The sequence below is a fragment of the Trematomus bernacchii genome, unplaced genomic scaffold, assembly GCF_902827165.1.
Source record: "Trematomus bernacchii unplaced genomic scaffold, fTreBer1.1, whole genome shotgun sequence".
Classification (NCBI taxonomy): Eukaryota; Metazoa; Chordata; class Actinopteri; order Perciformes; family Nototheniidae; genus Trematomus; species Trematomus bernacchii.
The window spans coordinates 1,560,720-1,587,906 of record NW_022987778.1 but is presented as its reverse complement, the minus strand read 5'-3'; the positions used below and the strand labels follow the sequence as shown (position 1 = coordinate 1,587,906).

At 40.5% G+C, this 27,187-nt stretch overlaps 1 protein-coding gene across 1 annotated transcript in view; it reads right to left on the bottom strand.

The window, feature by feature from the left end:
- Positions 1–1,148: 1,148 nt before the first annotated feature.
- LOC117497265 (copine-8-like) overlaps positions 1,149–27,187 on the bottom strand; it is a 74,380-nt gene continuing 48,341 nt past the window's right edge. Inside the window, exons 8-20 of the mRNA XM_034149190.1 lie at positions 26,434–26,537; positions 23,678–23,782; positions 22,895–22,936; positions 20,904–20,979; positions 18,637–18,693; positions 17,611–17,672; positions 17,290–17,336; positions 15,176–15,357; positions 9,854–9,981; positions 5,613–5,715; positions 2,916–2,973; positions 1,756–1,829; positions 1,149–1,361 (exon numbers count right to left, since the gene is read on the bottom strand). Coding sequence (XP_034005081.1) covers positions 1,149–1,361; positions 1,756–1,829; positions 2,916–2,973; positions 5,613–5,715; positions 9,854–9,981; positions 15,176–15,357; positions 17,290–17,336; positions 17,611–17,672; positions 18,637–18,693; positions 20,904–20,979; positions 22,895–22,936; positions 23,678–23,782; positions 26,434–26,537 — 1,251 coding nt within the window. The remainder of the gene's footprint in view (positions 1,362–1,755; positions 1,830–2,915; positions 2,974–5,612; positions 5,716–9,853; positions 9,982–15,175; positions 15,358–17,289; positions 17,337–17,610; positions 17,673–18,636; positions 18,694–20,903; positions 20,980–22,894; positions 22,937–23,677; positions 23,783–26,433; positions 26,538–27,187) is intronic.

Here is a 27,187-nt window from a genome sequence, read left to right as displayed (position 1 = left end):
AGTCGGGGAGCTGCTAAAATAAAAGCATCCTTGCATTTTGGTTAGTTAGTTTTTTTCTGTGCACTTATTCACAGTGTGTTTCCAACACAAAGGTGTGAGTCACCTGATCTGAAAGCTACGGAAGTGCTTTTATTCTCCCCCTACAGTTTGGCAAATAATTCATGAATACTATGTGTGAAATGTAAAACTGTGAACTAACACTTTGCTATTCAAACAACCTTATTTTTTTCTTGGCAATACGAAACAAAGTGAGAGGTAGAAAGACGTCAAACCGAACAAAAAATGCTTCTGATGTACAAGAGACTCGAACACACAGTCAGGTTCGGCAGTGATGTGTGTTTTTGACTTCTGGGCTTGGAGAGAACCCATGGTGGACATTTATTTCCGACAAAAGAGTAAGGCTGGTTCAAGTCCCTGCTGCATTTGATTTGAGCCGACTCCCAGGGAGCACAGCTTCCTTAGAGTCGAGGCAGGTGGACGGAGCAGGAGGCGGGAAGATTTCAGGTGGATGATTGGCTTGTTCTTAATGAAACATGGCAGTGGGGGGGGTTGGTGTGGAAGGGACAAAGCCCTGAGTGCAGGACAACAGTGCATGCTTCTCTTTAACTAGCACATGCTCCATTTATAAAAAAAACAAAACAAAGAATGTGGCACCAGGGCCTTTGAACAACCTCCAGTTTACGCACCCGAAAAATAAGACTCTTCTGAAAGGTTTTCACATTGAGCGGTATAAATCTGTAAACATTTATATATCGAGAGATTTTGTGAAAGACAGAGGAAGTGGAAATAGAAATAGAAGAAAAAGGGCCTGGGCAGTTTGGTCCCTTTAGGTCTGACACCTTCAAGCGATCTGTTTCCTGTTCACGCTTCCAGGTGGAGGAACGTGAGCGGAGACCCCCCCCCCACGACCCGGCAAAACCCCCACCTTCGTCCACTATGGGAGAAAATCCTGTCTTCTAAAAGGTAGACGCATCCTATTTGGGGTTATCCGGATCATTCCCTCGGCTCAACGTTCCCGAAAGTGCACCATGAGAGCGATGGAGTTTCGCCGTGTTGCTCAAAAGCTTCCAGTGAAGAGTAGGAAGAAGAAGAAGCAGAGAGAGGAGAGGAGAGTTGGCAGGCCGGCGCTGAAACGAGGCCTCCGTCCTTTAGATTCGGCTTACCCGTCTGCAGAGGAGGGGGTGGACGGCCGAGGGGGGACAGGGGGTGTAGGGGGGCGGCAGGGGGCCCGGTTTGATCCCTCGGGTCCTCATGTAGGACAGGAACTGGTCCGGGATTTCGGCGAGAACTTCCTTAGCGAGGCGAGCCATGCTGAGGATGTGGTTCCCCCGCCGGTCGATGTAGTCTCTGAAGGGGACGAACTGTGGGGGGGAGAGGAGAGGGGACAAGGTGAGGAGAGGAAACAAGAGAGGAGAGAGAATGAGAGGAGGCAAGAGGAGAAGAGAGGAACAAGGAGAGATGAGAAAAACAGATATAAGTGGGTACATGAAAATGAAAAAAAAGGACGTAAGGAGAGGAGAGCAAGTAGAGTAGGGACGAGGAGGGATAATAATATATATTATTATAATATAGATTGAGTTTAGAGGAGACAGTAGGAGGGAGAAAGAAGAGAGATGGCAGACTGAGAACAAGAGCCCAGCAGAGGGTCAAGCACCGTGACCTTTCCGCATTCATCATAAATCCCACATTTCTCAGAAGACATTGTGCTGAGGGAACAGTCTCACAGCAACGTCCTCTCCGGGGTGTTCTGCGTACCTGAACAATGTCCCGCTCTGCGTAGCGTCCTTGGGAGGAAATCCTCTCCTCGTCCCCGTCCAGCTCGATCATTTCTGAGGGAGGGAAGCACATCAGTCATGTCAAAGCTACGCTGAGCAAACATGGCCCACAGTGTGTGTCTGTGTGTGTGTGTTTGTCTGCCGGAGCCATTAGCGTGCCACTGGGTTACATCTCCTCTGAGTGTTGGGAGTACACAGGATTTGCGTCGCTGAGCGTGAAGCTGTGGGTCGCACATGAATGTGCACATAAGGGGTGAAACAAGCTAGAAATATGGGTAAGCAGAGGCAGCGATGTGCACCGCGGGGACATCATGCAGCCGTGCACACACTGGCTCCAGGAGCGTGACAATCGCTGCCATCCTGTTGACTTTGCAGGCTAATTGCTCATCGAGAGCGAGTTTGTTTTTACTGCTCTGTGAATTGTAAACACGAGAAGGAAAGGTGTGAAACGTGGCTGTCGGGCATTAACAACAAAATAAGAGAAAAAGAAAAACACCAGAGGAGAGGAACCAAGGAGAGGAGATGAGAAAAGGGATGGAAACAAGAAGAGGAGATAAGAAAGGGAGAGAGGAGGAGAGGACATAAGGAAAGGAGAACAAACAAAGAGAGAAGAAGAAACACCGAACAACGATAGGGAGAGTCGAGGAAAGAAGGAAAGGGGGAAAATAAAGGACGGCAAAGAAGTGAAGAAAAGGAAACGAGAAGTGAAACATGGCTGTCGGCCATTAGCAAAATAAAGGAGAATAGCACCACCTCTGAACTGACAAATGAGAATCCACTTAACCTCAGAATCAGTGGAGGAGGAGGAGGAGGAGGTGAGGAGAGAAGAAAGGAGATGCACAAGGAAAGGGTGCAACCATGTGGGAGGAGAGATAGGATGAAGGCGAAGGATTACTGCAAGCAAATACACATCCACACACACACACACACACACACACACACACACACACACACACACACACACACACACACACACACACACACACACACACACACACACACACACACACACACACACACACACACACACACACACACACACACACACACATACGCACACACACACACACACACACACACACACACACACACACACACACACACACACACACACACACACACACACACACACTCTCTTACCATCAAATTCCGCTGGTCCAACACCAACTATTATAATTGACATCGGCAGAGAGGCAGCCTGTAACAAGGGGGAAAGGAGAGAAAATAGCCTCATCAAAGGCGGGGAAAGACAGTCTTTTCACTATTTGCTATCTTTAACGCCGCAGGCTGTCAATGCTACAGCCGCGGGAATTACTAAATGAAAGCTAACAGTGCATAGAAAGGAAGCTCAATAGCAAAATTCAATGGCATTGTTAAGACAGACAGGGGTCGGTGCAAATCCACCTGCCCTCTGCAGCCTGCTTTTCTAATTTCATGCATCTAAAACTTTGTCTAAAGCCCAACAGCTTCCGAATGACTCCTATTTACATCTGCCTCCGCCCTGCATCGCAATATAGTTTATTAAATCTTATCCGGGTGGGACAGCGAAGTACAGTTCCAGTGTTGAATGATGGATGAGGGTGTTTTTTATAGCGCTTCATAACTTCCCGTAGTTATTAGATAGAAGCTCTAAATTGCTTGAGATATGAGGGGCATGTATTCTCCGCGGGCTAGTACATAATTACTCTCAAATCTGACTTTACAATAACATGACATCGCACTGAGGCTCTAAATATATGAAAAATCTTTATACACATTAGCTCTGATCAGTCTAATTAGAAAGCATAGTTATTAGAGCTGAACGGGGTGAGGGGAAGGTGGAGGGAGGGTGACCGATCCCCCCCCCCCTCTCCCCTCACTCCCTTCATTAGTGGAGAACAGAGAGAGAGAGAGAGGGAAGCAATAAAAGAGAAGGAGAGATTTTCATATGCTGCCCCTTCATTTTGTTTGCGTGTTGGTTTATTAGGATGTCCATTAGTGGCTTAATCTTAGACGGACCTCCGGGGGGCCACACACGCTTTACAGTAAATTAGCTGAATGAATATTAGCACACAGTACATGGAGTTCTGCTGCTGCACATCACACTGTAACTGATACAGTGGAGGAGTATAAGAAGCAGTACTAAATGGTAATAGAAATACGCTGTTACAGAATGTCCTACATTCAAAACTGAAGTGAAAGGACAAAAGTATAAGCATGGATACTTAAAGCAATAAAAGTAAAAGGATTTGTTATGTCTAATGGCACATTAAAGAATCATAAACATTAAATTACTGAATGCAGCTGATTAAATTGGAGCTAGTTAAAAATATCATATGTTCTGCTTGTCAATATCTCAAACTATAACAATATATCAATGATTAATTATTTAGTTACTTTATGTTTTGTATTAACTACTTATTAAATAATAGTAGTGGAGTTAAAAAGTACAACGGTAGCTTGCAAAATTAGCGGCGTAGAAGTATAAAGTAGCATAAGGTAGAGTAGAAATACCTCAAAAATGTACACTTTAAATAGGTTATCGAATTTCTAGTAAATGTACAATTTGAAGCCCTTATAGTTTACTTGAGAAGTGCTATTTGAGCTATTTTATAGTTCTGCTCTAATACATCTAAATGGTTAATATGGTAATTTATACTCCTGAGAGCTTTAGTTACTTTACAATTGTTCATACATCTCCTGTTGAGTTGATTTTAAATGTTTTTGGAGGACCAATAATTCCTGCTTATTAAGCTTAATGAACTGTTTTGAAAACCTCTTGGATGAGCTGGAAAGGATCGTCCCAAAGCTGAAGACAGAGCTGTTTTTATGAGTAAAAGTTGCATTTGTAGAGATAAGTGGTTCAGACAGGACAGCGACACTACAAACATATGATGATCTTGTGGAATATGACGCACTGTTGTGGATTAAACTAGCCAACTATTTAACATGTAGTGTAGCACTTTGACAGTACAGTTTTGATACTTTTACTGCAGAAAGACACAGTGGCGAGCCGTGACTTTTATACCTACGCCCTCTGACCCCCACCCCTTCCCTCAAAAAAAAAAAAAAAAAAGAGTAATTACGTCACAGCGTATACTTCAGCGGAATATCCAAACAACGGCCCGGGGTGCAAAACGCATCAATGACAGCGACCCTCTACCACACAAAACAACACCTGTAAATAACACAATTTGTGTTCTTTGACATTGAAAAGGATATTGCATTGTGTTTGTTACTTTCGTTGCAGTTGTATGTCTTAAGTGTAATTTGGCATGCTTTTATTTTGAAGGTGAGTTTACGCTGTTAACAGGAAGTTGTTGTTGCTATGGAAACAAGAAAAGCTTCACAGCGGGCGGAACTTGTCATAAAGTCCGCGATAATAAAACCCACCCATTTAGAGGGAAGATATGATTGGTCAATTGTACTGTCATTTGACATTACTCTCTCGTTCAGTTACTATCGCGGGCCCTCTGTGAATTCACAGCAGGACCACCAATCAGCTCCTCTCTTCACAGTAACTCGCAGAGACGAGCTTCTTTCATTTAACCCTTCACATTCAAACAGAAATTGAATAGGCAGATTCAAAGGATTTATTTCTTTGGAAATGTTATTTTAAATACAATTAAATCAAGTTATTTTGGTAAAACTAATGAAAAATATAACTAAAAAAAAAAATATATTTTTTAATGTTTTTAAATATTATTTTGTAGAATATCTTAGAGAGGGCCCTGACGGCTCGCCACTGGTAAGACATCTGACTACTTCTTTCCCCACTAAAATGTTAATGTTTCAAGGTTAAAGGTTTAGACAAAAACACATAGAGGACATCGATAGAGTTTAAATCTGGTTCTGTACATTGACTATGGACTCCTTTGTCTGCGCCATGTCCGTGATGACGCCGTCAGAGATGATGAGCAGGATGAAGTACTGAGAGCCGTCCGTCACTGCTGACGCATACCTGGAGAAAGAGGGGGAGGAAAGAAAATAGGAAAGTGGGGTCTGAGGTTAAATGAGCAAACATGAAATAGAGGCACAGAGAAAAAACTGCACTTCTTCTAACCTTTTATAAACGTTGAAAGGGATTTTCTGCTGAACTCTATATCCATTTAGAAAGGGTACCTCCACGGATATGACACATCAAGACCAATTAACAGGTCGCAGGGAGTACTACTCAACCTTTTAAACATTCGTATAATATCTTCAGATCTTTATAAAGTCTAGAAAAATAACCAGAAAGATGTCAGGGCAGTTATCTTGGTGAAGCAAGCCTGGAAAGTGTTGTATACAACACCTTTCACATAGTGCTTTCACAGTCAAGGGGAGATGGAATCAAACCAATAGAATTCACGAGATAAAATAAGCAAGGGAAGGGAAGCATACATAGTACACAAGTTAAACATAAAAAAACAACATGCTAACTAAATCCTTTTTTAATGAGTCCACAGAGTCAGAGAACCCAGACTTTTTTGGTCACTAATCCAAAGCTTAGGGGCTGCCGACTGGAAAGAAAAGTCTTAAAATGTGTGCAAGGTTATATTTGGAAATCCTTGTGCAGAGGATGAAAGAGTTCTGCTCTTAGTTTAGGGTTGCAGAGGGTCCATACGTTTGGAGGCTTAGCATTCTTTATTGTGTTGTAGTAGAGTTAATTTAAACTTGAGGTATATAGTGCAAAGACATCAAAAAGTGTTGCATTTTGGGAGATGTGGGATCCATTGATTTTGGAGCTTGACTCATTAAAAGTTCTGATATCATTCTACATTTCCAACGATTTGTAATATCCCTATAATCTCCTTTTCTCAAAACATAATTGGTTGGTTTTATTACTTAGTGTTTCAGATTTGCGATGGCTGTGAAAGTTTTTTATATTACGATCTATTAACAACTCCAGGGCAAATTAAATTACGTGAATTTATTATTGATGTTTCATTAAAATGCAATATAATTTAGTGTTGTGTGCCCAAATAATGTATATTGTGTAAAACTTTTTTTAATTATGGATTTTTAAGAAAAAGTGTTTTATAGGTTTTAGTGCATGTAAATGGTCCTGCCTGAAACGCCTCCATTGGACTCCTTTGTTTACTTCCATAATATAATGACATCACTATGTAACACTAGCGCTTCTATTGGCTAGCGCTCCAACACATGGCTAAGGGGTGTGACATCTCTAAAAGGTTGACCAATCACAACAGAGACAGCCAGCTAACCAATCAGAGCAGACTGGGCTCTGGTTTCAGACAGAGGGTGAAAAGAGGTGCTGCAGCACAGGCAGTATGAGACAAATAAAGAGCTTTCTGAACATTAAAGCATGGAGACATGTCCCAGTAGAGAAACATAAAACATGTATGAACCTGAATATGAGCAGAATGTGTTTAATTGAACAAGATGCATGGAAAACAGTATACCTTTTGCTTTAAATAAATTGATGCACCTTGGAATCAGGTATTTTTCTTTTAACTCTAAAAAGGTTTGAATTGATGTCACAGTAGTATAAGAGTATTTTGAAAGTATTTGATACATAACACTTTTACGCACACAGACAGTTAGGAATTGTAACTGTCTGACTCAGAGTCACTTTTCTTTAGTGAGGTCATCCTGGGTTTTAGTCCGACGCTCCACAGAAGTGAGCGCTGAACAATGCTGCTATTCTCAGGCTGAGTGGGTGGACAGAGAGAGAGAGAGGATTTGATATCCGCTGATGAAAGGTAGGAAAAGTGCTTGTTACAGTCAGTCTTGATGATCATATCATGAGATCTGGGCAATAGGGAGCGTCAGGTGAAAGTGGGAAAATACCGAGCTACAAACAGCATATTACGCTGTATCAACGGGTGTGAGAGTACATTTAGAAAGTGCTGCTGACAGCTTCTGGCGGTTTCAACATGAAGTGTGTTTCATGTGTTTAAAATATTTAAAACAGTGGAAGGGTAGCTTTTTATTATTTGTGTCTCCAATAAAAAAACTGCACTCGAGAGTCCACATGTCTCCTGTTAATGTTTTTAATAGTGAAGCAGTGGTACTTTCTATGTGTCTTCATTTATTGTTTGTTTTAGCAATGGTGGGAGGCGAGCTTATAATTTACAGTGCTGTTTCTTCAACTGCTATTTTCAGTTTAATTGATTTCTGCTGTGTGCCTTGTATCAATAATCAAAATGTTCTGTTGTGGTTCGTACACGTGGGACAACCACAACATCCCACGTCCTTATGAAGGAGACCAGGCAGCACAATGATTGATGGGCTGCCTTAAAGGGATAGTTCGGATTGTTAGTGGTGGGATTGTATGAGGTACTTATCCATAATCAGTTATTGCGTTCAGTAAATGAAGGACAGCACACCCCCAGGTTGGAGAAATCAGCATGGAGGAAAGCAATGAACTGCTGTGGGTGGAGACAGCACGTAACATATTTAACCACCTAACAAATCAAGGTCTACATAATAAAAGCAATATCAGTATACAGTAAGTGAACCGTATTTTTTTAATATTTCACGCCTTTACTTTGCAGTTAAATACACATTTCTGAAGAGGACGGGAATTCAAGCCGTTATCGATGCTATCTTCAAAGCTACCTGACTCCATTGACAAAAACAATCATTTTACCTCGCAGAATAGAGTGCCACAATGACACGTCCTAAAACCCGGAAGTGAGTTAGCATTGTACCACTTCCGGTTCCTTCGCCAAAAAGCAATGCAATTTCTCCATAGGATTTTGGAAAATATCTGGAAATAAGGTCTGTGGTTGACACACATTGAAGAGACAGATCACGTTTTGTTCTACGACATTAAATACATCAGCAGTGACCCCACTGGTGATTTCTGAAAAGTTGACCTGTCTGAAAAACGATGGCTGTTAACAAGTGGCTGAATAGGACTACAGAAGTTGTCGAGGACGTTGTACGTCATTACGCCGAACACGTAAACACTCCCGCTAAGTTTGTTTGCCCTGTTCTGCTTGAAAGCAAGTACCTGCCTCCTGCAAACTGTTAAAACAAACGCTTCAACTTGTACCATTTTGAGTCTGTAGTTTTGAATATGGATCTTAAGTTGGCGTGACGTTGAAGCAGCGACCCTGCTGTAGTTCGTTTATAGCATAACATTAGCATTTTGCTTCTGGCGACTAGATTTAAGAATCGAAAACTATAAAAGTAGGGTAGACATGTGGATATTATCCGGCTGAACAAAACGTGTCTCTTAAATGTGTGTCAACCACAGACCTTATTTCCAGCTATTTTCCTAAATCCTATGGAGAAATTGCATTGCGTTTTTGTCGAAGGAACCGGAAGGAGTTTACTTCCGGGTTTTAGGATGCGTCACTGTGGCACTCTCTATGGAGATGTTTTGGGTCTACCACTGCCTCAATTGGTTCATTTGTTTGTGTTATTGTGTGACTTGTATGAATCCGTACTAACTACAGTCACACAGAACTACAAACTAATTAACCAAGTGAGGCATTGGATGGCCAGCACCTTTCCAATTCTGTGTCGTAAAATCACAGTTTTTTTCCAATGGAGTCCGGTTGCTTTGAAAAAAACATTGACCACAGCTCCAGTTTTCTGTCTAAAGGTCTGGTGCGCCTTTTTTGTTTTGGTAGCTAAAAAGAAATGGGCTGCTTCACATTAGTACATTGATTATCTTAAGTGCATGTAATCCTTTCTGCTCCTCCAAACTCGAGGCATCCAAACCACCATCTATTATAGATAACATACTTACTTTAGATAATTACCTTCCTACCATACAAACCCAATTTAAGAACATATATAAGATAACATGATAGAGACCTTTATTGAGCCCCTAAGGGAAATTAAAGCAGCTGCAGAAAGAGAGTAAAACCCAGGCAGCTCATCAGTCATCGTGCAGACAGGTCACCTTCTAAAGCTCTGTTGTGTTTGTCGCACGTGTAAAAAAAGCAACACGGTAAGTATTGATTCCTCTTAGGTGACATTTCGTTTCTGTATCTCATCCCTTTTTCTTTGCAGGTTTGTCTAGTAGCCCACACTCACTTCACCATACTGTAAGCGGATTGATCTCAGAGTCATTCTTCACCAGGGTCGTAAAAATACCGAGGTGGCATTGTTCTCCATGGCTGTGATTACAGTGGACCTACCTTGCAACGTGGTTAATAACAGGGGAGAAGTGGGTGGGTCCGTAGAGGCGCACAGATTTGAGACTCTGGTAGTAAGCTTCCATTACCCCATCGATACCGCTGCAGTACGGGTTCTGTGGATTACCGTTCTGCACAAAAAGAGACAGAAATGTTAATAAATGTGCTCAAATGTACTGTGTTATAGTGGTAGCATTACTGTCTCACAGTGAATGTATTCTGTGAAAAGATTAGAAGACACTAAGGGCGTCTTGATTTTAAAGACAGAGCCGTAAACATCCTTATTTATTATTTGTATTACTCATGGCAGCTTGGGAATAACTAAGATTGTGGAAATGGGGGTTTGCAAGGTTACACCGTGCTCAATTAAATACCAGTACTGTAATAAAATACATTAATTGAAGTTTAATACAACAGACACTAACTACCAATGGGATTAATCTTGTATTCATAATTAAACAACGTTATTGTTATTATGCAACCTTGTTGGAAATGTTTGGGCAACCAGCCAGGTTTTTTTTTTGTTAAAGTGACAGTTCGGCAAGCTGTTCCAACTGAGCTGCCATGAATTTGTCATGGTTTTGGATTTGTTGTTTTCATTTTCCACCTTTTATTTTGAAATGTTTTCCTCCTTGTGTCTTGTCTGATCCTACTTCCTGTGTTTGCCTCCCTGTCGTTAGCTTCCCTCCTGTGTCTGATTGTGTTCACCTGTTGCCCTTGTGTTTCTGCCTCCCCTGCCCAGCTGTGTCTTGTCCTGTGATTACCCTTCTGTGTATTTAGTCTTGTCTTCCCCTGTGCTCCGTGTCTGTTCGTCGTCGTTTCATGTCCATGCTACCTGTCGTCTCTTCGTGACCATGTTCCCTGCCTCGCCTATGCTCGTCTATGCTTGTCCATGTCTCCTGCCTGTTCCCGTCTGTAAGTTTGTTCCTGTCTGTCGTGCTCCCCGGTTTTGGTTTTGTTAATTCGTTTCTTGTTTTTCATGTCTTCAGCTTTTTGTTAACAAACCTTTTTGTATTTTTGAACTGCACTTGGGTCCTATTTTCCCCACCCTGACAGTATTGGGTTAGAAATAATTAATATAAGCACAGAATGAAAGCAATTAAAATACGAAATATACCACATGTTTAGTATGACACAATAACAATAAAACAAACGAAAAATGTGCAAAAGCTCAGCAACAAAGGTTCCGACAAAGTTCAGCATGACAGATCTGGAGTGATGTGTATAGAGGTGTTGAATGACATGTGTGGTTTTTTTATACTAAAAATAATCAGTGACATAAAGTGATGTGAGTAAATGTCCTCCAATGATGGCAGCACATCGGGGTTGTCAGACTGAGGAGAGTTCAGTGGTGTCAAAACCTTTGGATAGAAGCTTTTTTTTCAGTCTGTGTGCTTCTGGGGACTTTTGTGACGCCCCTGCTTGATGGGAAGTGCTTAGATGTATTGTATTCAGGTTGTATAATGTTATATTTATATTTTTAAAATATCCTTTTTTACGAGTAAACGTTTACCTGGAAGATTTTAGTATCCTCTTAATGTGATTTTAACTGTATGATTGCAATCTTTTTGTGACTGTAATAAGGTTTATATTTTAATGGGGGGCTGTTAGCTTATAAAAAATGGACAATAGTTAACTCCAAAAATGATTGTTTTATCAATGCTCATGTCAGTGAAAACTCTGACAAAACATTATTTTTATTGTGTGCGAAAGCAAAAATAAAATACAATTCTGTTTTCTTTGAGTTTGATTACACTTTAATGTCAATTTTAGAAGTCTAGAAAGACAACACATTCATTTTTCTCCTTCAGGGTGATTCTGTTTTTCCTCGAGTGCATCGTCTACCCCTTCCCTGCTTCACTTGTTCTCTAATAGCCACCAGCTAACAGTTGGTTTACATTCATTGAGTCACCCTCATTGATTTAATGTCACCCAGCTAAAACGTTGAAAAATGAGTTGAATATATTCAAGGGCAATTACAATAACTTGCTTACATTGGGTCTCTGTGCTACAAGGGAGCTACTGTATGCACATTTAACACCATGTATCAAAGTGAAATTGAATACAGTTTGTTTCGATGTTAGGGGACATAATAGGCACAGTGCCACCCTGAAGGGTAACGAAAGCATTTGTAGATTATATTTCCCTTTATTGGAAAAAGGCTGGGATGGCATCATTTTATTTTCAACACTGGCATGTTGTGGCAGCGAATTGAAGGATAACAAGATTACATGCAGACATCAAAAACAGCCACCCGAGGGCTAAAACATCAATACATATTATTAAAACATATCACCAAATATAAGAGGCACTCGGGGGTTGCAAGCCCTTAAGGACATTAAATCCAATTTTACTTCAAACATATTTGAGGGAAATGTCGACAGTTTAATTCTCCTGTTGAAGCATTTTAGAACAGAATATCCCGAGGCGAGACATTTCACATTTTAAATCATTGCATGAGGAGTGGGAACTAAGAAAAGTATTTTGGTAAAACCCATTGTGGTGAGATACAACAAGTTGCATTCAATGAGAACATAATGATAACTTGTCTTAGAATAAGTAGTCTAACTCTAACAGAAGCTCATCTGTTGGTTTCTAAAGTTCTTGTTAAAAGAAGTTGAGACTAAAGTGTTTTTTTTATCCATGCAGCATATTAAAATTGATGTGTGGTTGACTGGGTTTTAAAATATCAAAAAGAAGCTCACAAAGAGGCAAACAATACATTATTTAAGCTACCCATATGTTTTGTGCTATTTTTTTAATTATCTTTGTATGAAACCATCTTGACTATGACTCTGCTTGGTTGCCCTTGAGAACAAACAGCCCACATGAGACTCCTTTGTTTTGTAAATGGAGCTTGCATAATGACGAGGGATTCACTGGTGGTTTGCTCCCACTGCGGCTCCACAGCTGCAGCCTTCCTCTGACAGAGTTTCATCTTTAATGGTAAGATCGATGCATATGAGCCTTGTCTCGAGGTTTGGCGCCTCAGGGGAGACTGCTACCCAACGCTGAGCAGCTGTAAGTAAAGTTAAAACGCCTCTGGAGCAACATCTGGAAGTGACTGTAGACCAGGGAGGGGATTAATGGTGGAAGAGGAGTGGTCTACAGCACCTGAGGGCCTGACATTAGAAGAGGTATAGACAATAGGATGGATGGATGGATGGTCGATGAATTGATTGATGTATAGATATATGGATGGATGGATAGACGGACAGAATGATAGATAGATAGATAGATAGATACGACTCCTGACTTTTCCTTGTTTTATTTTTATTTTTTATATATATCTGTTGTAATTTATTGTCTTTTATTGTGATTGTAGTAATGTGTTTTTATTACATGTACAGCACTTTGGCTCGACCAAAAATTGCTTTTAAATGTGCTTTATAAATAAAACTTGATTTGATTTAGATAAATGGATGGATAGATAGACGGATGGATAGATGGATAGGTAGGTAGGTATATATATATATCCATTGGATGGATGGATAGATAGAATTATTTAATGGACGGATGGATGGACTGACTGATTTGTTAGATTTATCAAAGGATTGTGATCGGTGTTATTTCCATAAAGAAATTATTTCTCACTTTTTATGAATTTGAGCTGCATTCACATTATAAGAACGTTGCTCTTTGCAAGTACGGTCAAACACACAAACTAATACACACCCACACAGCTGACCTCCATGCCAAATAACAACCTCCTCGGGCAAAAACTGTTGCCGCCAGCTAGATATGGACTTGGTGGGTCTACTGCAAAAAACGAACCAGCTTATTTGGCTTCCATCACTACAGTGAGCTCAATTTGTTCATGTTTTTGGACTGCAGCGTTCACCGCCCACCATTAAACTGTTGCCTGTAATTGGTCATCTGGGTATGAGAGTGCTTGGTTTCATACAATTTTATTTTTAGATAACTTTTACAGAGTTCTAGTTAAACTTTATGTACATTTTGCCTTGAGAAACACACAAGCTGCCTGTGACGGACACATTTCCTCCTGCTGCCATGAAGGCCATTACAGGAATTATTCTCAGTGCCATATTCAACAGCAGTCCGATAACATGCCAACTTTTGTACGGCCAGTCCTAATCTTAACATTGTTCATAATGAGCATCACTTTCCCATGAGGCCTGGTTTGTGCCAAGGTTATGTTTTCTGCTTGGTTTGTTTGTCCATTTTTGCTGGAGAATACATAACATTTTGATCGGATTACACGGTATACACACATTATTTTATACTAATAAAAATGTCAGAATGTGGTCTTTGCCTTACAGAAGACGCTTAATATCAGAACAACTATTGGATGGATTGCCATGACATTTGGTAAAGACATTCACATTTCCCAGAATATAAATCCAAATAACTTAATTCCTTTTGTGCCAATAGCAGGGCAATGTTTTCTTTCATCCATTGTCATGTCTGCCAGATGGACTGGATTTGATACAGGCATTATCGAGTCTAATATTTATCTGGAGCGGTCCTACATCGAGCCTTGCAGAGTGGAGTGTCAGTAGAGCATTGTTTTATTTGACAACTCCTTGCTTTTGTGCTATAAAGCAATATGCTTTGTGCAGTACATCAATCCTGCAACTTCCTGACAAATCTGACCAACTGAGGACTCAATGTCTTTTTCCTTGTTACAGTGATTATGTGGAATAAATCATCAGGTAAATGCATGTTTTATGTAGCGAAATGGGTGTACATGTACCAATTTTTGAAAGGACAAATTATGGCCCGATTTGAGTGGACGGCTGGATCTTAAAGGTCCCCTATTATACTGTTTTTCATCAATATAGCATAGGTCTCAGATATATATATACCAGAGATGTCTCTGAAGTGTTTGGCTCCAAACACCAAACAGATCATTGCAGCATCCCATAATCCCCTCTGTTTCAGCCCTGTTTCAAAAGTGCTGATTCTCTGTCTGTTACTTTAGATGAAAATAAGGAGCCCCTCCCCACGTCCCTCTGAGAGATATTTGGTTAAAAAGAACACAATGGTGCTCTAGGAGGAGATTCAGGTGATAAGGTGGGGGGGGGGGTTACCTTGGTTGGTGATTGGCTAATGGTTACTCAAGCCAAAAAATCGTTATGACATCATAAAGTGGCCAAAATCTGATCAGCTCATTTTCAGACAGGTTTTTATAGAAATGGATCAGGACAAAAAGAGAGAGAATCTTTGTTCCTGAAACTTTCAGAGTCTCTTTACACAGAGGGGGGGACACATGTTGATGTAGAAGAGACATGAAAAAGTGGATTTTGCATAATAGGTGCCCTTTTAAGATGATGAAAAAATTGGGAGAAAGTTGTTTTTCCTCACCAGGGCAAACTCGTGGGAGACCCGTCCGTCTGGAGGAAGCTTTGCTCCGAAGCCCAGAGCAGGAAACATCTTGTCGCTGTCGTAGTCCTGGATGATCTCTCCGACGGCCCGCAGCGCCATGGCGTAGTCGTTGAGCTGGTACGGGCTCATGTAGTGCAGCGAGGTGGGCTGGGACGGGTTGCCTGGGACCACAGAGGTTCAGCGCCATTAAAAGTTACATCAGCATCAAACTGTAATCATGACTGCGTCCCCTGGGCTGTGAGTCATAATTAAAATATAATAAAAAGCAAAGTGGAGTTTTAGTTACACAAACATTTCTCTAAGGCACGGCTGCAGAAATAATCTCGCTGGTTGCCTCAAACCACAGCGGGTAGTGTGAAGAACCATCATCTTTTTCAGTATAGCTAAGTTTACACTGTTAAAAATACTAAACTATTAAGACCATGAGCTACAGCGGACCCTCCAAGACACTCTCTCTCAGTGTCATAAATAAAATCAGGCGATATGTAATTCCTCAGAAATATTGCATAAGTGTCTGATAACAATTACTCTTTCCTATCCAAAAATGCAAGAAGCAGCTCTTGACAATCGCAAATAAAAACAGAATGATAAAAACGTTTTTTGAATGTCTGCCTTTACTTGTGTCTTTATTTTTGGCCCCGGTACATACATGAAAGCAATTGTTTCCATAATGTTCACATTAAAATGACAAGACACATTTTTCTTACTTCACAATTTAACAACATTTGATAACTTATTTGCTCCTTCAATACTTTCAACATTTATTTACGTTTCTTTAGGATACTGCTACTTATTACCATGGTGTACATATTTGTTTCCCGCAATTTTGTTCATATATTTCTTGCACTTTGCTGCCTTAATGCCGTACATTTCCTGCTGCAGGACAAATAAAGGATTTCTGATTGTTGTTTTATATTTTGACCTCCCTAACCCGTATTTAGCCTTCAGCTCCAAACCCCATTAGTTCTTTCTGAAGACGTGATTTTTCATAAATGGGTCATAAATATCTCCATACATAAATAAAATCACATAAAAAAGTAATTATTTAAAACAGCTTGGCACTAGCTAATAGCTCATATTTGTCAAACAGGAGAACATAGTTTATTTGTTGCAGAACATTTGAGATACATATCAAAACACACTTGGTGCTCTGGTGAGTAATTACTGCAGCTCCCAGGTTCATCATGATGAAGAAACACGTCAGCTAGTGCAATGGTGTGGCTAATGAATGTATTTTTAACAATTCAGTGGACAAAAAATAGGGCACTAAAGTACAATATATGGCTCAGGTTACAAAGAAAACCTGTCATACTTTTCATACAATTAATTTATTGTTGGTTTTGGTCTTTTTGTGTTTTTATAATAAGCTAACTTAGAATACCAATAACCTTGTCCCTGATAATGCATTATGTTGTGCTATAAAATAAATTAGTCAGTTATTATGTTCTGTTACGGATATGGAATATGGAGGAAAACTTCAGTGTGTTCCCAATTACCAAAGATATGAAATAATGTAATTACATGCTATTATATCACTATTATAACTAAAGTGAAAATGGGGAAAACTGAATGGATAGCAATAGAGAAAGACCATTTTCTTCGAGGACATAATCTCCAAATTGCATTACATGTATTATCTAACTAAATCATCTCTCAGTGAAATGAGAACATCACTCATCTGAGACACAACTGCGCAGAATTGCTCACTTTGCTTGTTTGTCGTTAAGTTGTTGTCACTGATAAATGTACAGCAGTTTACCCGTGGGGCTTAATAAACACCGACTACACAGGGAAAAAAAACAAATAATGTAATTTGAAAAATGTGGGTGTAATGAGTTTCTGTCTATGGAGGCGATGAAAACTTCAAACTGAGTTTAGAAGTGTTAGATAATGTCGGAATAATTGTCCAATTTTCAGCTGCTTTATTTCTAGTCTCCAGCTGAGTAAAAGGGGGCGAAGTGTCATAAGAGTAAGTCAATTAAAACTGACTGAATCATTAAAGAGTTCACATCACATAAAGATCACGGTGTTAACCACCAAAAGTTTGATCAAGTTCGATACACTTTCATCGATAAGAGCTTTAAAACACTTACCATTCGATGCCGTGAAATCAATCGCCACCGTGAAATTAATCTGAGTCCTACAAGAGAGAAGGGATCACGTTAAGGGGTAAAGTGGAACCGTCAATCACGCTGAATTATGTCACAGCATGTTTCAAAGCACGCTGCAGCGAGCAATTAGGCAGCGGGTTATCGGCAGCTGTCAGTCTTAATGTTGGAGCAAAGAGATAAACATGGTGCTCTAATCCTCTCTGATGAGTCACTGCAGAGTCTACCACCGCAAGGATTTAATGAGGAATGTAGTGCTGGTGATTTATCTGAAGAATCATATTCCACCCTCTGTTGTGAACTCACCCGCCGCGGATGTAGTCCAGGAAGGAGAGCTCGGTGTCCACGAGGCAGGAGAGGAGAGTGACCTGTCAGTCAGGAGAAAGAGAAGGATTGAAATAATATGGTTTACAGCATGAACAGGGTGTGTTAAAGGTCTCCTATTATGTTATTTTTAGGAATATATAATGGGTCTCAGATATATAAAAATATATAAAAAACATGTCTATGATGTGTTTTGCCCAAAATACCAAACAGATCATGCATTTTAGACATCTCTCATATCCCTCTGTGTCAGCCCTGTTAGAGAAACGCTGATTCGCTGAATAAACCATATTACGTCCAAAACACGTCGGGCATTGTTTCTGATAGCAACTTTCTGATAGGGCCGTGGGTCCGCATTTCCGATATTACGTCATATCGGACGCAAATCTGGATCAGCTCCGTTGTAGCCCCGTTTTTAGAAAAGAGAGAGGGTTTTGTTTTCTGACGCTGCGTGAGTTCCCTGACACACCGGGGACACATATTTATGTATAAAAGACATCAAAAAGTGCATTTTGCATGATAGGTCCCCTTTAAAGGAATGCTTCCCAAACAATTTCCCAAATTGGGATCAATAAAGTATTATCTTATCTTATCTTATCTTCACCCACAAAATGACCATTTGTATATAATTTACTGACCCTGTTTCACCTTAACATCTGAAAACCTTTTCTGGCAGTAAACAAAGAATACAAAAACAGAGACATTTATTTAGTGGCTCTCCTGTGCCATGTTCACAAGCTTTAATGTTCCAAAAAGTATTTATTTTTCTCATACTGCCTGCCTGTCTTCTCTCCCTCGGTCTGAAACCAGAGCCCAGCCTGCTCTGATTGGACATGAAGTTAAACCAAGATGAGTTTTTGATATATAATCATCATTTTGGTGGCTGCTGTATTCCTTAATATAGCACCTGATTCTCAAACCAATGAGTATTTCTACAAATTGTGAAATGTTCTGGTGGTAATAAATGCATGAATGAATAATTTATGAAACATTTATGAATTGACTCACCGTTCCTGAGTTTTGGTACTTTTTCTTCTTTTTTCCTTTTTTCTTTGGATTTAGCACCTGTGGGGAAAACATCAGCTTGAATCCACTTTGTTTTGTTTCAGGGAGCAGAAAGTGATCTCTACTCATGTCTTCATTCAGAATATCATAAACTCAAATTCAAGTCTTTGTTCACATTCTCCTTTTGATTTTCTACAAGTGAATTTCTAAGCACACGGTAGCAGTTAGCCTGTGGGCACCTCTGCCAGTGACTCCTTAGGTTTATGCAATAAAACCACTTGGGTAAAATAAACCCTTTTTCTTGCAAGAGGGCTAAGTTATGGCATCTTTAAATACGATAACTTCTTCACCCTCTTATCTTCTTCCCACCACATCTGAGTTATATAACCATTTTAGGCCCGGGGGCGACTGTAGCTGCGAGGGAGTGCGGTCGTCTTTCAACCAGAAGGTTGTGGGTTCGATCCCAGCCCATGCAGTCAACATGCCGATGTATCCTTGGGCAAGATACTTAACCCTGAGTTGCTCCCGATGGCCAACAGTGTTTGAATGTGTGTGAATGTTAGGTCCTAGAGTAAGGTAAACTGCTCTGTATGAATGGGTGAAAGACATGTAATATGTAAAGCGCTTTGAGGGGTCTTAAAGACTGGATAAAGCGCTATATAAGTATAGTCCATTTACCATTTTCGTTTTAGCAAACATTACCCCAATACTGAGATCTCTTCACTGGCTCCCTGTAGCTTATAGGATACAGTTCAAAATCCTCACTCTCACCTACAGAGCATTGCACGGTCAGACTCCTGCTTATGTGGCTGACCTAATTCATCCATATACATCAGCCCGCCCACTCAGGTCACACATGCACTATTTACTGTCTGTCCCACGTACCCACCTTAAGACCCGCGGTGATCGAGCGTTCGAAGCCGTGGCTCCTAAGCTATGGAACGCTCTGCCCGCTCATCTACGGTCTGCTGACTCTGTTGACTCCTTTAAAGCTAATTTAAAGACATTCCTGTTTGGGCAGGCGTTTGGGTAACCAGTGTGCTTGATTTGATTCTATTTTATACTACGTTTTTATTTTGTTTTCATTGTGTTTTGGTGCTTTTATGACTTCTTAACACGTGGCTTGTGTGTTCATTTATCATTGTACGATTCCTATGATGATGTTTTATTGTTTTGTCAAGCACTTTGTAACTTTGTCTGTGAAAAGCGCTTTATAAATAAACTTTACTTACTTACTTTACTTACTTTTGCATAGCCAAAGACTATGTTCTCTCATATCAATCTGCAGAAAGAAGTCCGTTAATTCAACGTTAGCTTCGGACAACAACCTTTCATTTTCTCCATCAACTAGGCAATGTTTTGCTCCACAGAGAATGCTTCCACCTCACCAAGGCTCTCCGGCTAACGGACTGATTTGACTGTTTGTTAGGTACTTTTTTGTAGGTTTAAAATATTTTATTGTTATCGTAAAAGGGCCGCCTGAGGATTAAGACTTGGTCAAAGGTGACATTTTGATATTCAACCTGACGATAACCCTTTATGAAACATCCAAAATGTACTGCACACAGAACTCTTCTGGCAAGAACATTTAATCCTGTTAAATTGGAAGGAAGCCCCTCTCTCCACGATATTTAAATAATAGAGCAGGAACACTTTGAAGTTCTTGAAAGAGAAGATTAGATGTGCTATTCATGGGTTTAATGAATGACAGATTATGTAAGTATGGCAGACTTTAGCACATATTAGCCAGCTGTATGTATATATCACATATTAAATCAACATGTTATTCTGTAACTGCAACTTGTTTAAGTGTCTGTCTTATAATCCATTGGTTATTATCGTCTTTTTTTAATTTTGTGATTTAAATGTTCTTATTAGTTTTTATTTCTTCCTGTTGTATGTTGACTCTCATATTACCCATACTGTGTATTTAAAACCACATATTATAAGGTAAAATATTTTAAAGTGATATTGTAGGGTTAAGATTTGTATTAGGGTCAGGTTAGACAAAAGGACTAAAGGAAAGGATAGGAGGATAATGAATCCTCACAAGCATGGAGACGTGTGTGTGTGTGTGTGTGTGTGTGTGTGTGTGTGTGTGTGTGTGTGTGTGTGTGTGTGTGTGTGTGTGTGTGTGTGTGTGTGTGTGTGTGTGTGTGTGTGTGTGTGTGTGTGTGTGTGTGTGTGTGTGTGTGTGTGTGTGTGTGTGTGTGTGTGTGTGTGTGTGTGTGTGTGTGTGTGTGTGTGTGTGTGTGTGTGTGTAATATCACCTCGTAGACGTGAAACTGCGACTGGCTCCTGGACATTTCTCTGTAGCGCGTGCTGAAGTCCCCGATAAAGTCGTGCCTGTAAAAAAAAAAAAACATGGTCACATTTCTTCCCAGTAAAAAGGACGTATATATTCTTTGTATTCACATTGTCAAAAATCCGGAGTATCACTAACAAGCTCCTTGGTTACCAGAGGCGTGGGCGTAGCAACGGGCTCCATGATTTTAATGCGGATAATCAGCTCCATTGGAATAAGGGTCAGAAATGTGTTGGAGTTCAAAGCAAACGGTAGCTGAAGTGTCAAAAACTGCCAGTGAAATGAACAATGAAAGGGTGACCTGTGACCCTGAACACTGGGAATTCACTCGCTTCAAAAGATAAATACCGTCTTTATTCCCCGACTGACGCTATGAAGTTATCTGTCAAAAGACCGTTTAAGCGGTATGAATAGTTAATGTATATTTGAAGCAGAAGGGAGTGTTGTCACATGAAGAGCTCTACAGGGATGTTTCTCCACACTATCCGCTCTAACAGAGAAAAACAAGAGGGCGTATCAGGACAAACATTTTGAAGGGAAATCTGTGAACATAATCCCAAATGTCCATCCCTACTTTGCACATATGCTCGTGTACTATCAGGGCAGATTTTTATTTTTTAGGAGCATGAACAAACTGGAAAAATGTTTTTATCTTTGAATGGCATTTAGGAACATTTAAAGCGGCCCTATAATGCTGATTTTCAGGTTCATGTTTGTGTTGTGTGTCTCTCCTGTGACATGTCTCCATGCTTTAATGTTCAAAAAGCTCTTTATTTTTCTCATACTGCCTGTGCTGCAGCACCTCTTTTCACCCTCTGTCTGAAACCAGAGCCCCTGTTCAATCAATCAATCAATCAATCAATGTTTATTTATATAGCCCAATATCACAAATGTTACATTTGTCTCAGTGGACTTCACAGTTTGTACAGAATATCAGTATGACAATACGACACCCTCTGTCCTTAGACCCTCACATCGTACAAGGAAACACTTCCAGAGAAACCCCTCAGTTTAAAGGGGAACATGGGAGAGACCTCAGGGAGAGCAACAGAGGAGGGATCCCTCTCCCAGGACGGACAGACGTGCAATAGATGCCGTGTGTAAATTGAAGAGATAATACATTTTACAGCATAGGTCAAATGCTTGTGATTGTGATTGGGAATCGCTTAGAGATGTCCCGCCCCTTAGCCTATCACGTACAATGTGTTGGAGCGCTAGCCAATAGAAGCGTAGGTGTTACATAGTGATGTTACTATGTTCAGGAAGTAAACAAAGGAGTCCAATGAAGGCGTTTCAGGCAGGAGGGGAGCAGTTGTAGACTCATGGAGATATCAGCCATAAAGTAAAGATGTCTGCTTTCTTGTTGTTTTAAAGACATCATGACCCCTTTCCCTAAAAAATCTACTGTCATGGGTGTGAGCAGTTTGGTGTAGGAACTATGTCTTTCAACCAAACTACATCCATCAACCAACAATCAATCAAGCATAGACAAAAAGTGCACTTATTTGCTTGAGGCTTTCCCGAGCTAGATAATGTTCAATTTATCAGATTATGACGCCATTAATGTTAACATCTCATGCTGTCACGAGCCTCTTATCCATGAGTAGTTCTCTCTGCACATTGATACTGTTGATGTGTGTAATCGCTAGAAAGAAAATAGTTACTACATGAATCTACTCGCAAAGGGGTCTATGGATTATCTTTACTAAATATGAGATCATTTCTAGAAAGACACATTGCTTTGAGTTATTCAAAAGCATGTTATGTTTAGCTTTGACCACCACAACTAGAGTGTCATCGAGTTCGATTATATTAAAGATAAGGCAGACCTCTTTGAAGCCAATATCTCCAACACTCGTGAACTCACACCAAAGAAAACTACATTGATAACAAGGATTTAAAATGTGGGGTCCATCTTAGTTTAAGAGTACAAACGAAAGAGCATTGTTCCCTCACCCTCCATCTCTGTCCCAGTCGTACACCTCCACCTTAATGCTCCTGTAGGGAAAGAGGAGAGGAGAGAAAGAAATCCCATTAAAAATCCAATTAGCACTGATTTACAGTCTTTCTGCTTAAAAAGCTGGTAACTGGTCCGTGGAAGGTCGGGGGCCCGAGTGGACAAACCTACGTAATGCAGAGAGGGCAGTTTTTTTAATGTTGTTATCAGTATACTCTGGTGTAACACAGGCAAATAGGAAAAGAATGGGAAAAAGATCAAACAAATAATAAGAATTATGCCACTAAAGCTGCCCATTCCTCAAATCTGTAATAGAAAGACACAGCAATGAGTTACATGTATCTGCTCCTTAAAGGTAGGGTAGGTAAGAATGGAGAAACCAGCTCGAGTGCGCTAGAATTTGAAAGTACGCAGCCGGAAAAAATCTGCCCCTTCCTTCAGACTTCCTTACAGAGCCCCTCCTCCAACACACACGAACGCGCACATGACCAATGAGGGCACGAGATAAGTTTGTGCACAGATGGAAGGCTGACAGGCAGGTAGGCCATCCAGTCATTTTAGCCGGCTCAGATGATTGGTCGTGCTTTTTACAGCGCCACGGCTTCCACAGATGACATTTTTTTATGTATTTATTGTCAAAGCATTTAATATATTCATTGCTATCGGGATGTTAAGAGCATTCCATGGAATATAACAAAAAGTGTTTCTGAAGTGAATTACCTACCCCACCTTTAAGAGGAAATGTCAGTAAGTATTGTCAGTGAAAGGTTTGTGTACTGCACCTGTCATAGTCGCCGTTGCACAGCGCTCTGACAGGGATTTTGAAGGCCTGCCACACCGGATCCAGATTGTTCTTCACCACTTCTGTTTTGTGGCAGATGGTATACCTGGGAGTGAGAAATGCAAAGCTGTTTAAAGGGGACACGTTATTCATTTTTGTGTTTTTAAATTAACCCTTATGTTGTGTTCGGTTCTCCTGTGACCCGTTTCAAGTTAAAATTATACAATAACTACGCTCTAGTTTTTTTTATCGGAACAAGGCTTCATGATATCCTCCACAACAGCTATATCAACACTACAAAACTGATTTTGACAATTTTTGCCCAGTCTGAAGGTCTCTGAAAAAGTGTATCATGTGGTGTTCGTGTCTGGGGAGACCCGGCAGAATTGTTGTGGGTGACTCAGGGTCAAATTTGGCCCAATCAAGATCCATCTTTGACTTTAGACACCCCTCCCCCACCCCTTCATCAACTGTAACAATCATTTTTCGCAACATGCACCTGGTCTCCCCTCCCTCTACCCCCCTCCCCCCACGGGAACTCCACCTTTCTCAAAGAATATGTACACTAACACTTGAACCTGAACACACACATGCACGTGTGCAATATGTGGTGTAATGTGTTTTGGGGCCATAACATTACATTACAACAGGATTGTACGGTTATGATGTAGTTAAAACAATATTGGATGATAGTCATTTTTTTTTTTTTTTTTGGACTGAGATAAATCATGGGTTAAAATTGACCCGCGAACACCATGAACGGTAACAGCTTTTGAACACAACACAAGGGTTAAGCAGAAGTAATAATTTTCTTGGACATAATTGACAGTTTTCCAAAAAGAATCCATATAAAATAAGTAAGTTAAATACATCACTACATTTTTTATATTTGCTATACCCATCCTTCTACATATCATATTAAAAGTGGTGAATGTTCTTATCCCAACATGATAGTCAGCCTCCCAAAGGCTCCCAGAAAATAAGCTATTGGGCAAACACCTGTTAATGATACTTAGACATTTTGTTCAGCAGGATAATCTCCACATATTAACACCACTGTTATGATTTTTGCAGCATAAATCGGAAGAAGTAAAAAGCTAAAGTGAGGCTTAGAAAGAACTACATCACGGTCACATGACTTCACGTCACCACCACTATGCTAAAGGCGGCTAATGTTCGACGCGATGACTCTGAGTAGTCTCATTCAGTCACTTGTTAGCAACCACTGTGTTTAAGAAAAGTAAACATTTCAGATGTTCACTTTGGGTACTGAGTGTCACGGCCCAAACTGTGTCCCTGTGTGTCCCTGTTTGTTCCCCTGTGTGTGTGGAGGGGGTGTGGTTTCCCTTGCAGGCAGCAGCCTGATTGCACTCACCTGGCCGACCGCCTCAGCTGTCCCTCATCAATCCAATCAAGACACAGCATATCTACTCCAGTCTCCCAGCAACTCACCGCCAGATTGTTTTCTACACCAGTGGTATTGCATCCTCCTGGCTGCTCAATTCAGTTATCCTGTCTGCGTGTTATTCTGTGCTTTTTTGTAATTAGTTTCTCCTTGTGCTTCCAGTGCGATCCCTCAGCCATCGGCCACCAGAGCTTCCAGCCAACCTGCCTGCCTGCTTCTTCCTTCACCATACCTGCCTGCCCTGTTCTCAGTCCAGCCTGAACTGCCTACCTCCACTCCGGACCTCCATAGTCTCCAAACCTGCCTGAGTCTCCGAACAATAAACCATTTAAACATCTTCAGTCATTGCCTGCGCCTGGGTCCTGTTTAAAACATAATCCTAACACTGAGCTACTTCATGTTGTGGAACAAAACATTCAAATCTTTTTAGCTTGTGTTAACTACAGATCTCATCTCAGACCTTTAAATACAAACTCATTAAAATAAAGTAGACTTTGAGACAACAGAACCAAGAAGTGTAAAAATGCTAACTAATTTCCGTGTTTAGGACATATTCCTGCACTCCTATAATTGGTGTCTAGGAATGTATAACTAAAAGTTGAAGCTGGCAGTAGACAGACACCACAATATAGTTGAAATAGTGCATAAAACCAAATAATATGAATTATAAATTCCCCTTTTCTGCTTTTTCTCTCAAAGGAGAACATAGGACATGTGGTTTACAGAGCTAGACAGAAAACTACTTTAGGCTAAGAACAAAACCATGTGACTCGCTCTCTGTTATGAGGGGAGTGGAATGATATAAGTATTTTATAAAACATGATATTTGACTGAAATAATAGCTTCCTGTTCTTTTATATGCGGCACCTAGTCTGGCTCTTTGTTACCCCAGCGTGCGGCTGTTATAGCCCGCGGCGGAACATTTAGGCTGCATCAGTAAATACCCAGCTGCAGAACAAGAGAGTGTGGCTCCACTAAGACGCTGAAGTCGACTTGAATAAAAGCATCTGCGGGGCAAAGAAAGTGCGACCTCCGTACACATTTCTCCATAACTCCATCTCCTCCGCCTTTATTTTCCTCTTGTCAACTCTGTCCCATTATCTCTGCTCATCCCTCCTTCTGCTGCTTTCTCCTGTTAACGTCTGCACGCCGTAAGTCACATATACTGCACCCAGCATTATGTAACACCACATAGGCAGTTGAGTCCTTATATCGTCTGTATGGAGGCTTTTTGGAGCATGAAAAATCACGCTCACAGTCTATATTCATTTCAGGCATCTGTATATGGCGTGTAAAACTGAGATGCTTTTGATAATTCAGAACATTGACGGGGGAAGCTGCTGTCAACTTACGATCCGTCTTCGTTACTGCGGTAAAAGACGAGGAAAGGATCTGATTTCCCGAAGAAGTCCTTCTTGTCCAGCTTGTTGCCACAAAACTGCAGCATCACAGACTCCTGAAGCAGAGGGAAGTAATCAAAAATAGACGTTATTCAGCCTCAGGTCAGAAGAAATTACACACAATTGCTTTCACAACACGTTATCATAGATCCTCCTGTTAATTAGCTTTAAATAAATACTGTTATAGAAACGTCTTGGAGCACAATATTACAATGTACTGTGTATCCAGGAAACTAAAGAACACTTTGCATATTTATAATTGTTCATATTGTTAGACCACTGAGTTCTGGGAGCTAATATCAGAACTTAATTTGATCCTTCCTGAAAACAAAGTGAAGATTAATTCAAGGTAATCTCACTTAATTCCACCCATGAACATTTCGAAACTTGCTTATCATCTCAGATCTATAATTAATGATCTAATATTTAATAGTGTTGTACGGTACAATGCCTTTCCTTGTGTTCTTAATTAAGCAATTTCCTTTTTCTCCGGATGAGTGCGAGTTGAAGAAAAAAGCAAAACATGATCAACTTTACTGCAAGGCATGTTGTTTATTACTAGAAGATCAATCAATGGCTCTACAATGATTTTTCTCTCATAACATGTTGATACAAAACAGCAGCTCAGAGCCCACGCTATATCATTAGTAGGGATGGGTACCGTTAAGGTTTTACCGGTACTACTACTTCTATCGATACCGCTTAT